The sequence below is a fragment of the Leptonychotes weddellii genome, chromosome 10, assembly GCF_054177405.1.
Source record: "Leptonychotes weddellii isolate Sample4059 chromosome 10, ASM5417740v2, whole genome shotgun sequence".
Classification (NCBI taxonomy): domain Eukaryota; kingdom Metazoa; phylum Chordata; class Mammalia; order Carnivora; family Phocidae; genus Leptonychotes; species Leptonychotes weddellii.
In genome coordinates, this window is record NC_138378.1 from 82,816,236 (window position 1) to 82,831,324 (window position 15,089).

General features: G+C 35.6%; 1 protein-coding gene across 1 annotated transcript in view; it reads left to right on the top strand.

Moving 5' to 3' along the window:
- LOC102749407 (catenin alpha-2-like) overlaps positions 1 to 15,089 on the top strand; it is a 307,303-nt gene that overhangs the window by 123,832 nt on the left and 168,382 nt on the right. Inside the window, exon 3 of the mRNA XM_081797288.1 lies at positions 5,932 to 6,038. Coding sequence (XP_081653414.1) covers positions 5,932 to 6,038 — 107 coding nt within the window. The remainder of the gene's footprint in view (positions 1 to 5,931; positions 6,039 to 15,089) is intronic.

The following is a 15,089-nucleotide window of genomic DNA, read 5'->3' on the forward strand; positions in this document are numbered from 1 at the left end:
GGATCATCTCCCTATTTTAAGATTCAGTGATTAATGACCTTAATTATATCAGCAGAGTCCCCTTTATCATGTAATGTAACCTGTTCACAAGTGGAACACAAGGAGACCAAGGTCATGGGGGTCAAAATTCTGTTTACTGGGTATGACTCATCGCAGGGTCTTTCTCTTGGCTTTGCCAGGGTGTTATGTTGCTCACTAGCTGGGCCAGCCTCATTGTGTTCATCCCATTCTTGCCTCAAGGAACCAAAGGTATCTGGAGGAAACCGAACTCAGGACCAGCTTTGTCTCACTGGAAAGTGCAGCCACACTTTCCGTGGGCTCCACATGTGGATCAGGGCACCTGCCTTTTGTGTCTCCCTTATGTAGCATTCCTTTTTGTCCCTCTTCTTCCCCTCCTCCTCTTGTCCTCCGGAGAGGCTAGCTCCTAGTTTTTCCATTTCTGTCCATATTCCATCTTCCTCCCTAGTTCAGAAGTCCGATAGTGGTGCTGGCATTAAACTTATCCTAGGAATTCTTCTTTAGAAGCAGTAAGACATAGTAGTTGTAAGCACAGATGCTAAATCCAGGCAATTTAGGTACAAATTTTGTGACCTTGGATAAGTTTCTTAACTACTTTATACCTTTGTTTCCCTATGTATAAATGGGTGATAATGATAATGCGAGGTCATTAGCCAGTATTGTTATTACTCATGAAAGTAACATTATGATTCAGTGTTTCTAGGCTTGATTCTTTTTTTTTTTTTTGAAGATTTTATTTATTTATTTGACAGAGAGAGACACAGCGAGAGAGGGAACACAAGCAGGGAGAGTGGGAGAGGGAGAAGCAAGCTTCCCGCTGAGCAGAGAGCCCGATGTGGGGCCTGATCCCAGGACCCTGGGATCATGACCTGAGCCAAAGGCAGACGCTTAACAACTGAGCCACCCAGGCCCTGCTAGGCTTGATTCTTGAAATGCTGAAGAAATTTAGAAAATTATCTCCTTTTCGTATCTTTTACTTTCTTTCTTTTTTCTTTTTAAATATATTTTACTTTCTTAACAAAGCTTTGTTTATAACCATCTTGCCTTACAGGATCTCCATGGGTCCCCACCTCAATGGACGTCTTGATCTGGACACTCACACAGACAACATGCAAAGAAGTAAAACCAGCACTTTTTGCATATGCAATTATTTGGTTGATTTCCAGAACAAATTCATGAAGTATTTCAGAGTATTACCATCCTTATTTTACAGCAATGAAACTGAAGCTTAGGTTAAGTAATTGACTCAATATCATAGGTGTGGAATAGGTGAATAAACCCCACTATTAGTCATTAACTTCTTCTGAATTTGCCTGTCAACCAAAGTTAGCTTATCATCGAATAAAGCCTCACAGAGTTTTTTGGCAGTGGTGCTTAGTGTTGGTGAAGAGAAAGATTTGTGAAGAGAATCTGAAGCTGGAGCCCTATGGAGGGAAGGCAGGTGTGGGTGGCCTCCCAGGCACCTGGAAAGCATCCTGGACTGCTTTGCAAAAGAACAGTGGAAGGCATGGTGAGGACTTGGGAAGGTGAGGCAGAGAGTTCAAAAGACATTTTCCAGGAATGCCTGGAAAGGGAAATCTCTGTGGTGAATTATATACTCCATTAACATATTTGTCATATGAAGGCTCATTCCCTGGAATAGGTGACTTTGAGGAATTTTCTATCAGGACATGGTCCAAAGAAACAAGGCACTTGACCCTTGGCTGTTTATAAGTGACCTCGTTTTACTCTGGCTTTTCTTTTTGTCAGGTTTTGCTTTTTCTGTTGTGAGTGACAAATGGTTGCTAGCATCCTGGTCCATGATTCTTCTTTACCCCCATGGAGAGAGTCTGATATTATGTAAGATACTACCCTACAGACCATGTTGGCACCTTTCATGGATATACAGTTTGATATTTTGATACTGTTCAAGAAGAAAATCTTCTCAGAGATTAAATAAATTGCTAAGAGCTTGTTTTTGGGCTTATAAAATCATGATGTATGGAAGAAGACAATGTTGCTGTCTTTTGTTACAATGCCTGTTTTTTATTCTTTCACTGTGTCCAGTCAATGTTCTAAGTCTCCTTACCAATAGCAAGTAAAATAAATGTTTTTTTTTTTTTTCCTTTGAGTTTAAAGATTGAAAAAATGTATTTGCTTTACATAGAATCTCTTTTAGGAGCAAAACAGACTACATTAATTGTACAGATATGTAGTGTGGATTTGAGACAATGTGTCATTCCATCCTTGGAAAGATAGAAGGCAGGTGGGTGGGACTAAACACTTGATTTGTTCTCTGGCTTTCTCATTTGAGTCAATTTGGTTGTTCCACTCAGAGGAGTGTCAATCTGGATCTTTATTTTTAGTGGGTGCTTCCCTATTCCTCCTAGAGATAAAAAAAAAAAAAATTGCCAGAATAATATACTTAAAGTTTGGAGAATAAAAACAGTAGTAATATTTCCAGAAATGTTTTCTATCTACTAAATTATTTAATCCTCACAATAACCCTATAAAACACTTATCCTGGTTTTTCATTTGAGGAAACTGAGACTCAGGAAGAATTACCAAATCACTTAATTTGGACAACATCACATTGTTGATAAATTATAGGGCTTTGATTCAAACAAAAGTCTGTTTGCTATCATTCTGTTAGGTATTGTCGAATAATAGTTAATGACAGAATCTCAGTGATATACAATAGCAAGCATTTAATTCTTGATCCTGTTTCTGTGGTTTGATTGGGAGCTGTCTGACCAGGCTTGGCTCAGCTGGTTTGGGCTCCAGCTGCAGCTTGGATTCAAGTTTGCTCCATATGTCTTTCTTACTTTTTGAACCAGTGGGCTATACATGACTCTCATCATGTACACAGACAGTAGCACAAGAGGACGAGTCTAACCACACAAGCATATTTCAAAGGTCTATTCAGATCATATTTCCTAACATTCCACTGCCCAAAGCCCAATATCAGTGAAGTGGGGAAGTATCCTCTTTTCATGGAGGTGAGGGATGGAGGGGGGGAATGACTATTTACCTAATAATCATTTGATCGACCTTCAAAGCTTATGTATTCTTTGCTCTTCTGAATTTATAAATATTGAAAGCACAGGTGGGATGACACTCTCGGTTGGGAGTTAGCCATCTTGTGTATGCTTGTCATGGAGGTCACACATTGTCATTTCTACTGACTGCAGTTGCCCCAATCCTGTGCCCTAGAAGATATTTGACTATTTTTTATCTTTTTTGCCATCATCTGTCCTTACTAGCATTGAAGGGGAAGATCATCAATAGTTGAATCTAGAAGACTAAGGTTATGATCATTAATGTAAAATAGAATCATTTTTTTTTTCTGGTTTATGCAATCTAAGGGCTTTGATGGGGAAAATGTTTGTAATACAAGTGCTAGTACATATAGGAGAAAGCAATCAAGTGTTTGTCCCAAATAGCAGGACGCAAACTCTTCTTCTAGAAACAATAGATTGCAGGGATTATACCAGCTCAGGTAGTGCAGTCAGAGGAGCTTCTTACCTTCTTCTACCTCATGCTCAATAGCTAGCCTGAAGCTAGGATGCTCCTCATACGCAATGCAATGAGAATCTTACATATCAACATCTTGGGCTATGAGCTAGAGATTTTGCACTACTTATCCCTCATGCTTAGTCCTTGCTAATTTAGATATTAAACCAAATTATGAAAATATTGTAGGGTAGGGGCAGAATTCCTAGTTTCAGTCCAAACCATATCAAAAGCTTAATGGCTGGAAAAAAGACCACTGAAAGTTTCTATGACTAGGTTTTTCCTCTTCAACAAATTAATACCATGTAACCTTTCCTTGCCTTTTGCTTTTGAATCTTACCTGTGTCTCAAGAAGTGGCTGAAAAGATTAATCCCCAAAAGAATAAATTAAGTCAAGTGTTTTGCCCAGCAACTCTTATCCTTTCATATCTAGATTTATAAGGACTATGCGACCTTTAGGACTCAAGGCTCTAACTCTGCTTCTTGGCTTACAGTTGGCTTGGGGTCTTTGTTCAGTGTTTCCCATTTCTGCCTGCTGCATGCTAGTGTCTCTGATGTGATTGTCCTAGCATTTTTGTTTCTCACCTCAGCATATTTTGAATGCCATTTCTTTACAGTTTTGCACTGGAACATCCATAAAAGACTTTATATGCTTTCCTTGGTCCCCCAGCTTATATGCGAAGCATGTTCATGTAACAATGACAGTTCGCTACACAGTCTCACTTAGTGCCTTTCACTGTTGTGTTAAAATGACTTCGCTGCTAGTTATCCAGCTTCCATACAGGACTTCCTTGTACATCATCATTTATTTTGCTACTCATTATTCTATCAGAGCTTGAAAAAGGCTTTCAGAGAACCTCCCCAGAAATTTGCAATAACTGTGTCATAGGTACTGGGCCAAGATCACTTAGGTAGATCGGGCCGAAGTAGGGACAGTGGTATCGTGTGCATGCACAACGCATCTGGCATTTTCATCCTTCCACAGCACAAGAAGGTATGCTGCCCAGCAGCAGAATTCCATGCATGTCAGAGCTACCATTTGGCAGTTGGTAGTGTGAATGGGAAATGTGTAAAATGTTTTTAGGTTTTTGGAGGACAGGCAGCTTATCTGTGCCAACTATTGTTGTTGTGAAGGAACACAAATCTAAATCTGTCTATGGTTGGATCGCTGTGCTTGGTTTATTTAAAACATGGCATTTGGAGAGAGGTAAAATACCAGCACACTGTGTCTTTGCCTTTTTTCCCCCCAAAGCAAATTTGTTGGGTCTATTTGCCATAGCAGTGCAGTAAAGAGCCATGCGCCTATTGTGACAGACCTTCTTTGTACTGTTAATTCTAATAGAAATAATCATCTACATTGATTTATAAGGATGGAATGGAGTGCGGACATTGACTCAAAAGAAGAGAAAAGCTATGAACAGTTTGATTTATAGTGGTATTAAAGCAAATGATTCAGATTTAGTTTGTACATTCTAAGGTTGCTTGTCCAGTGGTTAGTTGTTGAAATATATTCAGCAAAGAGCAGTCAGTTTCTCACTGAACAACACACACCTGATAGAATGTGTAATTTATTCTGTTGAGGCCAGGGCCATATTTTGTGCTTGATAATGTGGGAGGCTGCTACCCGCACATCAGTGTTTCTTAGGTAGGAGAGGATTGCTTTAGAATGAAATAAATAACCTTATCAGACACTGATTTTATGGAACAAGAATGTAAATGCAGTGAGTAATCAGAGAGCATGTAAATAGCAGCAAGCTAAGTTTCAGAACCATCACCACTCAGTTTGCAAAATGTCCTTCCTATTTAAGAGAATGAAACTCAACTGCCACAGGGAGTATAATATCCTCAGTGGTCAGTTATGATGTGAAGAAAACAAAGTAGGATTTTGTTATGACATAGGTCCCTCATGTGGTGATCATGATGGATTTACTGTGCTTCCTGGAAGTCTTGGTTGGTCTCCCAGACTGACTTTGGTGTCCTTTCTCAGTTTTTCCATAGCCCTCTGCTTTCCTTGGTCATAGAATGGGTCACACTGAGGCATAATTGTTGCCTACCTTGGGTCTCTCTACCTTGAAACCATAAACTGCTTGGGGTCAAGGTCCAACTCTTTCTCAGCATTTGGCAGATGTATGTATGTACTAAATATTGAGTGAGTAAAATATTTCCATACCAGTTGAATCCCAGTAGTTTGTCTAACATATATAGGTGCCCTCAGGAGCTCCCAGTTTTTAATGTGATTCCAACATCACTGCCTTACATAGTTCTGGTTCTGATTTCCCCATCTTTAATTTGATGAGTTTCAACAAGATATATAATCTTCAATTATGTTCTGAGTTTTGGTGACTTATTCATTTTGAACCCCCAAGGTAACTGATTATTTCAGTAATTATTATTTCTTACCAGTAATGTGTGTTTCTATAGGGAGCATGACTTCGGCAACTTCACCTATCATTTTAAAATGGGACCCCAAAAGTTTGGAAATACGGACACTAACAGTGGAGAGGCTTTTGGAGCCACTTGTTACACAGGTAAGGGACGATTTGAAACACTTTGTTACTTGTATATGTTTCTATTGTGATTATATCATGACTCTTCAAAAAACTTAGAAATCGCTAAGAGTGAATAATACATCATGCCATAATGCTAAATACTGAAGATATGTTACTGCCTGAACTCTGGACAGTTTTATTGCCCAATAGCATATGAAGTGCCTTTTTAAAAACTCATCATATGATTTTTGAAATTAGGTTGATGAGATAATTAAAGAGGGGCCTTGGTGAATGGGGCTCTCATTCCTAGTAATGAATTCAAGTCTAACTAAACCATTCCTCACTCACTTTCAGATGCTAATGCACAGTGGGAAGAACTGTATTGACTATTTAAGAGCAAAGTATATTACTTTTCTTTAGTTTAAAATGGAGAATTTATCATGTTGGAAAAATGAAATGTTCCATTTTTTTTGTTGTCACAGTTGCCACATCTCCACAGGTGACTGTCAACAGAAAAAAAAATTCTCAGAATTAAGTTTTAAAAGTTAATTTTTAGTATCTTACAACATATATTCTTTGCTATATTAAACTCAGAAATACATGGAATGTGAAAATTAAAGATTTTTATGGTGTATTTTTAGGGAAATATCATGCCAAATTAAGTAGAAATTTCTTTTTTGTTTCCTCTTTTCATTATTATTTTTTTAAATTTAAATTCAATTACTGGTTTTTCATACTGGTTTACTATAGCTGCTCTAACAAATTACCACAAACTTAGTGTCTTAAAGCATCACAAATGTATTATCTTATGGTTCTGGAGGTCAGAAATCCTAAAGTCAAGGTGTTGGCAGAGCTGCATTCCTTGTAGAGGCTCTGGCAGAGTGCATGTCCTTCCTTGTCTTTTGCATCTTCTGAAGTCCACTTGCCTTCTTCTACCCCGTCCTCCATATTCAAAGCCAGAAATGTAGCATCTTCAAATCTCTCTCTGACTCTGACCTCTGCTTCTCTCCTCACACCTCCCTCTTAGAAGGACCTTCTGATTACATTGGGCCCACTGAAATGCTCCAGAATAATCTTAAGATCCTTAACCAAATCACAGCCATTTAAGATAACATATTCACAGTTTCCAGTGATTGGGACATGGACATCTTTGGGGGCTATTATTCAGCTCAACATAGTCTGCCCTTTGTCCACCCCCAAATTCACATCCTTTCTACATGGAAAACACATTCACCACATCCCCAGATTCCCTAAAATCTCAACCTATTATAGAATCATTTCAAGTCCAAAATCTCATCAAAATTTCATCAGCTTAAAAATTCCAAATATTTTCATCTAAATCATCTAAAGTAGGTGTAGGTAAGGTTCTGGTTATAATCCATTCTTGAACAAAATTCCTCTCCATCTGTTACCTGTGAAACTAGAAAACAATATATATATGTTCCCAGAATGCATTGGGATAAGATGCACAGCATAAGAGAATAGGTACAGATAGTCCCACTAAAAAGGGAGAAGATGGAAGGAAAAAAAGGATTATCAATTCTTCCGCAAGCAATTTAGAAATCCAGCTGGGCAAATTCCCTTACACTGGAAAGCTTGGGAACAACTGGCAGTGTTTCTACTGATATAACATTCTTTTTTTTTTTTTTTTCTTTAGATTTTATTTATTTATTTGAGAGAGAGACAGAAACAGAGATAGTGAGAGAGAACATGATCAGGAAGGAGAGGGAGAAGCAGGCCCTGACACGGGGTTCCATCCCAGGACCCTGGGATCATGACCTGAGTGAGGGCAGATGCTTAACTGACTGAGCCACCCAGTCGCCCCCTGATAGAACATTCTTAAGAAACCTGTGGTTCTCCCATTTGTTTCTAGGATTGACGCTATTAGAAAAGAGGCTACTTCACAGAACATTCCCAGATAATCCCATCTCCATTTTTGGCCTCTGCTGAAATGGTCAAAGCCATCCATGAATTACATGCCTAATCTCTTCAAAGAAGCACTCTGTATGACTGAATACTCTGAGCTTTCAGTCCTTCCAAGGCACAAGCCAAAGGTTATCTAGACATGCAACTGGCTTTCTCTCCAGAGCGTACTTTCCCGAGAGTGAGTTTTCTAATTTTATGCCTTTTGCAATTTACATAGGCTGGGAATTTTCCAAATCATCAAGTCCTGGTTTCTTTTAGCTTAACAGTTCTCTCAATTTATTTCTTTCTTCTCACATTTTACTATAAGCAGGAGGAAGAAACCAGGGCACTCCTTCAACACCGTGCTTAGAAAACTTCTTGACTAAATATCCAAGTTCATCCTGTACAATTCTGATTTCCACATAACTGTAAGATACAATCCATCCAAGCTTTCTGTCACTCTTTCTTCCATTTCCTAGTAACATGTTCTTCATTTTTTTCTGAGCCTTCCCTAGCATCTCTTTAACACCTGTGTTTCTACAGTCTTTTTATAATGATTTAGATATCCTCTCAGATGGTAAGAGGCTTCCTCTACCATGCTCCTCACTTCCGAGTCCTTGCAAGCAAGGCCTTTATTATCCCTGTTTTCACTAACAGTCAGTGCAAGGCAATCTTGGATTTTTCTGTTAAAATTCTTTAAATTTTTCTAGCATCTGCCTGTTATCAATTCCAAAGCTACTTCCACATTTTTAGGTGTTTGTAATAGCAGCACCCTACTCCCAAGAACTAAAATCTGTATGTTTCCAATTGCCACTATAACAAATGACCACAACCTGAGTAGCTTAAAACAACACAGATTTATTATTCTGTAGTTTCAGAGGTCAGAACTCATAGAATCAAGGTGTTGGTAGGACTGTGCTCCTTAAGGAGGGCATTCCTTTCCTTTTTCAGCATCTGGTGTGTACCTGCATTTCTTGGTTGTGGTGCTTTCATCCTTTAAAGCCAGCACCATACCACCTTCGCATCTCTCTGCCTCTGACTTCAGCTTCTACTATCTCACCTCTTCCTCTGACTAACTCTCTGGCTTCTCTCTTATGAGTACCCTTGTGATGACATTGGAGCCACCCAGATATTCTAAGATAATCTCTCCCTCTATAGATCTTTAAACTAATCACATCTGCGAAGTCCCTTTGTTATTGAAGATAACACATTCACAAGTTTTCGGGTATAGGAAGTGGATATCTTTGTATGTAATTGTTGAAATGTTTCATTAGATTTATGCACATTTTTCAGTTGATCATGATTCTTGTTAGCTCTATGAAAATTTCTTTGAGAAACACTTATTCCTGAATGGCTCTTAGATATGGGAGTATGTTGTCTACTCGGATTATGGTCTGTAGACTAAGGCCTATGCATGAATTGTTTGTTATTTGTTTGCAGTAAGCACAGCAATTGAGAGTAAGTGCTTTTAAATTTTTATGACCATTTTACAGAATAATTTTATGTATGTTGAATCGAGTAATTTTAGACTTGTATTTTTTATTTTTTTAAATTTTTGAATCATTCATTTTGTTGTATTTTATAGTGCTTTGGTTTATGATGTATTGGAATAACAAAAATATGGCTTTTCATCATAGACAGCTTGAGAAAGATTGGCTTAGGAGATATTTTTGAGTCAGGTCAATTTGGTCTGAAATGTAGTTCCTTCAGCCTATTTAAAAGCAGACTGTCTTTTTCTAGCCTCAGAATTTTACCTTCAGGTTACATATCAATATTAAATTTAATCCTTATCTTACAGAGTAAATGAAACACAATAATTAAAACACAATGACCGGTATAATTGATTAAATATAGTTTCCATTTTTCTGTTTTTTGATGGCTATATATTCAGGCTTGTGTTAGCCGTTATCCAACACTGTATAAGTCAAGGAGAAGGATATAAATGAATCTGGCATAGGAAAACAAAATATTACCCATAAACTATCTTTCATTTCTTAAAATTTTCATGTATTTGTATTTTGCTCATATTTCTCTTATCTATAGAATAGTGTATCTAAGATTATAATTAAAAATTATTTTTTCCATATATACGTACCTAAATTCTGTCAGATAAAGGCAATGCATTAAAAACATTTATTAAAAGTTAGGACAGTTAAATGTCTAATTCATATTTGTTCATTTAATACAGTAGAATATGTAAAACCCTTCTTGAATTTCACACAGTGACTTAGCACTGTAATGAGTCTTAGTATCCCTTTAATATCTTCTGGTATCTATATGGCTTATCTTTCTTTTCAGTGTTCCTACCCTGACTTAGAGAGAGAGATTCTTTCAAAAACATGACTTTTCAGACAAGCTTCTCTATTATTTCCTCTAATATTATGGCTCTGCTATCAAGACTAAGCATTCCCTCCCCTAGAATAAAGCCTTAATGTTAGGACTGATGTGATTGTTGACCTTTGAAGGGCATATGAATCAGAAAGGAGAGATAAGAAAATACTGGCTACAAACTCCTGTTCAACATTTTTTTAAAAAGGTGCAACTGAGAAAGAAAACTAAATCAAGGCCCTATTTGCGTCACACACACACACACACACTCACACACTCCCCTTTATGAATTGAATAAAGTTCATAGTGGTATTCAGTGATGCAATATGCTCATAACCATCCTAGTTTTCTGATAAGGATAGATAAGTAATGAAATAAATACCAGGAATTAAGGGTTTTCAGTAAAATTCACTGTCATAAGAAAAATGACATTAGAAATTTACTGTTGATAAGTATTTAAAATATGCAAAACTATCTCATTTTAATCATAATGTATATGAGGCTGCATATTTATCTTACAATGTCAAAATGGCAAGATCCTTTTTGGATAATTTTTACATTATGGAAATCATGAAATTTCAAATGAGAAAGGATTTATCTTAGAAAGTTTAGTCCTTGAACAAGATGCCCAAATTTTTTATAAATTCTAAAAAGTAAAAATTTTTAATAGGCCACATCCTGTGATACTAAGTTTTATTAGAAAACTAAAATACCTGATTAGGCAATTTTATTAGAAAACTAAAAAATAATATAGTAGAAATTAGGAAACACTCTTAGATAACTCTTAGAACCAAAGGGAAATGCAAAGTATATATGAGTTAATGAAAAAAATGTCTTCCTAACAAAATATATACACCCAATAAAAACTGTGCTCAGTACAAAATTTTAGCTTTAAATGTCTTTTTTTTTTTTAAAGATTTTATTTATTTATTTGGCAGAGAGAGAGACACAGCAAGAGAGGGAACACAAGCAGGGGGAGTGGGAGAGAGAGAAGCAGGCTTCCCGCCGAGCAGGGAGCCGGACGTGGGCTCTATCCCTGGACCCTGGGACCACGACCCGAGCCGAAGGCAGACACTCGATGACTGAGCCACCCAGGCATCCCTTAAATGTCTTTTTTATTAACAAAAACAAAAAAAAACTAAGTGTTCGTCTTAAGAACTTAGAAAAAGAACATCAAGAGAAACTAGAACAGAATTTAGTTAACAATGGAAACTGGAATCAGTAAAATAGAATATAAAAGTTAAAGTGATTAAATAAATTCAAAATTTGATTGTTCTTTGAAATGACCAATCCTCAACACACAAATTTTGGAAAATATATAAAGAAAAATATATAGGATTTTGAATGAGAGAGCATAAATAATTCCAGGAACAGAGAGGGTAAAAGAAGCATAGTAGACTATTACATGCAACTCTACTCTGATGAAACATGCATACCTACAGGAAGGAAATAAGTTCCTAGAAAAATTTAAATCACCACAGTATATCCAGAAGGAACTGGAAAACTGGAATAAGCCATATAAATATTGGAAGGCTATTTGAAGATCTGTTATCAAAAAGCACCAGAACAGATGGATGCATAGCTAAATATTATTAGACATTTGAAGAACTGATAATCACAATGTTATTTAAATTACCATTTCAACTATAGAAAAAGATAACTCGTCAATCATTTTTTGAAGAATCATAATTTTATCATTAAAAATTCAAGATATTTTTAAAAACTTTTTTTTACAAAAAGATAATGTTGGTTCTATATCATTTCTGAATTTAAATGCAACAAAAAAAACACCAAAAAACAAAAAAAAAAGTTCATGAAATGTAGTAAGTACCATCCAGCAGTATGTTCAAAGATCAGCATATATATAACAAAATAGGAAATTTTTTTTAAAGATTTTATTTATTTATTTGACAGAGACCCAGCGAGAGAGAGGGAACTCAAACAGGGGGAGTGAGAGAGGGAGAAGCACCCTTCCCGCAGAGCAGGGAGCCCTATTGGCGGCTTGATCCCAGGACCCTGGGATCATGACCTGAGCCAAAGGCAGACACTTAACGACTGAGCCACCCAGGCACCCCTACAAAATAGGAAATTTTTAAGAAATATAAGGATAGCCTAGTATGAGGAAATAAATAAAAATATTTTAGTAGCTCAATTGATTATACCATTAGATGCTAAAAAGACATTTGATAGAATTTTGCACTTATTTCTACTAAAATGTCTAAATAAGAATGGGATCAAATTTTTAAAATAAAGGAATGTACCATGTAAACATAGGAATAGGACAGAGAAAACACTCTTTTTATGATGTAATTAAAATTAATATGAGAATGGGGTTAGGTGACTAGATAGAAGATAAATATAAAAAAAATAAAGTTTCCATTTGTTCTTAGCAGCTAGAAATCAAAACAGAAAAATATTCTCTTTTTAACTGAAAAAATATATAAGGGCAATTATTTTTCCTATATAAAATGGGTATTAATTTTATAGTTTTTCACATGAAAATTTGTAATTACTTTTATGCCACTGAAGTAGAGGTTATGTATGCACAAGCTTTGAAGTCAAGAAGGCTTGATTATAAGTACAGGATCCCCAATGATAACTTGAATATGTTACTTAATGTGTCACCAAGTGTAAATTATAGAGAATAATAATTTGTACCACACAGGATTATTGAAGGGATACATGAGATGGTGCATTAAAGTGATTGATGAAGTGTCTGATGTTATCCTGATACAGGTTTGCTCTTAATGCTGTGTTCTTTACTACCTGGTAGTAATGGCTTTCCAGTTTTTAGAGAATGGGTGCCATGTATAAAATAGGGATTCATTAGATATTTTCTTTAGAAAAATATTTTAATGCAGATTTAGAAAAGAATAAATTGTGTGTTACATTTAATCAAAGATTACTAAAGCAGGAACCTCTAAAGTTATTGGGAATTCAACTTCAGCAAGCTAATGAAACTCAGTCTATCACAATAGGATAGAATGGAATTTGCTGGAATTTAGTTCCTTATTTCCTTTTAGAAAGATGAATCTGCAACTTAAATCACAATAAGCATCTGAAGAAAAGGAATACCATTGATGTTTAATGAGCTGTTCTAAATAGGTATAATGGGGAAAGACCCTCCTAAGAAGAGGACCTTTCTTTAATCATTTCCAGTATTATTTTGAGTAATGTCTATGGGCCTCTTTTAGATTAGGCTCTAGTGACTTCTATAGTTAGGTCCTTTAAAATTGTACTCAAAAATTAATTATTTCAAAAGTAAGTAATTAGAACGTCATACATTAAAACTATTATTAAAATTTAAAATTTAAATTTATACTTTAAAAAAATACTTGATTTTCTCCTTTTTTTGATATTAAGTCTTCTTAAAGGAGTCATCTGTGTGACTCACAGCTACAGTTAATTTCCTCGGTGCATTTAAAATTAGGAAATCATGAGATTTAAATTTAAAATCAGGGGATTTAAACTGAAAATTATTCTAGAAATAAACATACTCAGAAATGAAGTAATTTCTGAGGCTTAAGCCAGTGTGTGCCTCTTTATGCTATCCCGTACTCTGTCTTACACAGTTTACAAGATAGAGTATTTTCTGTATGAATTTACCAAAAGAATGAAAGTATAAAATGGGGTCTCATGGTACCCATCTGTCTGGAGCATATCATTATTGAGAACTACCTTAATTCATGGTTTATTCATGAGATTCAAGGTTAGGTGGTTTCCAGGGTGACACTACAATGTTACAATAAATTGTGTACTTTTGTCAAAGGGTTTAAATTGTATAAAAAGTGAAGGATGTGCTAAAAGCAAATGATGTGAACTCCATTAAGTTGGTTTAGTTCTTTGATCAATGTTATATATAGCTTGATTACTCTGTTTCCGAGTATTTTTCCTATTTTTATTGTTTAATATTTTCATACCAATCCCATTTTAATTTTTGAATGCTATTTTCCTTGTCTGAAAAAATGGTTTAGTTTATCTGCCTTTAATAGAAGTTTCTGTGGGTGAATGAACTACATAAAATACCATAACTTTTTATTTAAAAATATCTTCATTTTATATTAAAATAGGATTTGAAAAGAAATAATGTTATGATTTAGAAGTTTACTTATCATAGACCTGTACTTCTGAAACAAATAATACATTATATGTTAAAAAAAAAAAAAAAAAGATAGCAGGAAGGGAAAAATGAAGGGGGGGAATCGGAGGGGGAGATGAACCATGAGAGACTATGGACTCTGAGAAACACACTGAGGGTTCTAGAGGGGAGGGGGTGGGAGGATGGGTTAGCCTGGTGATGGGTATTAAAGAGGGCACGTACTGCATGGAGCACTGGGTGTTATATGCAAAAAATGAATCATGGAGCACTACATCAAAAACTAATGATGTAATGTATGGTGATTAACATGACATAATTAAAAAAAATAGTATATATTATAGAAAAAAATCACATATATAAATATTTAATTGAAAGACTATAAAGTATTTTTGTTTTGCAAGTATTATTTTATCCCCTAATATTAACATTTTTTTAAATTGCTGCATTTTTGTTTTGTTCTGTTTGTTTGTTTTTACAGTAGATACATATACCTAAAGTAGTTATTATATTGGAAATAATTCTTTGAATTGAGTTTTCATGGTAGATTGCTTGGTAGTTATTGTGTCTGCTATTTCTGAAATAGGAGTTTAATTGACTAGTATATTGTCTGGGATTAGATTAATTTCTGTTTTGGGATTATGTTCAAAATTTTGATGTCTGCTACCAGATGGGAATGATGCTCTTTTTGTTTTATGGCCAGCTGTGTTGGCCATGTTTTGAAACTTGAGTAATGTATGGAGCCCTTTTAAACAAAAAAA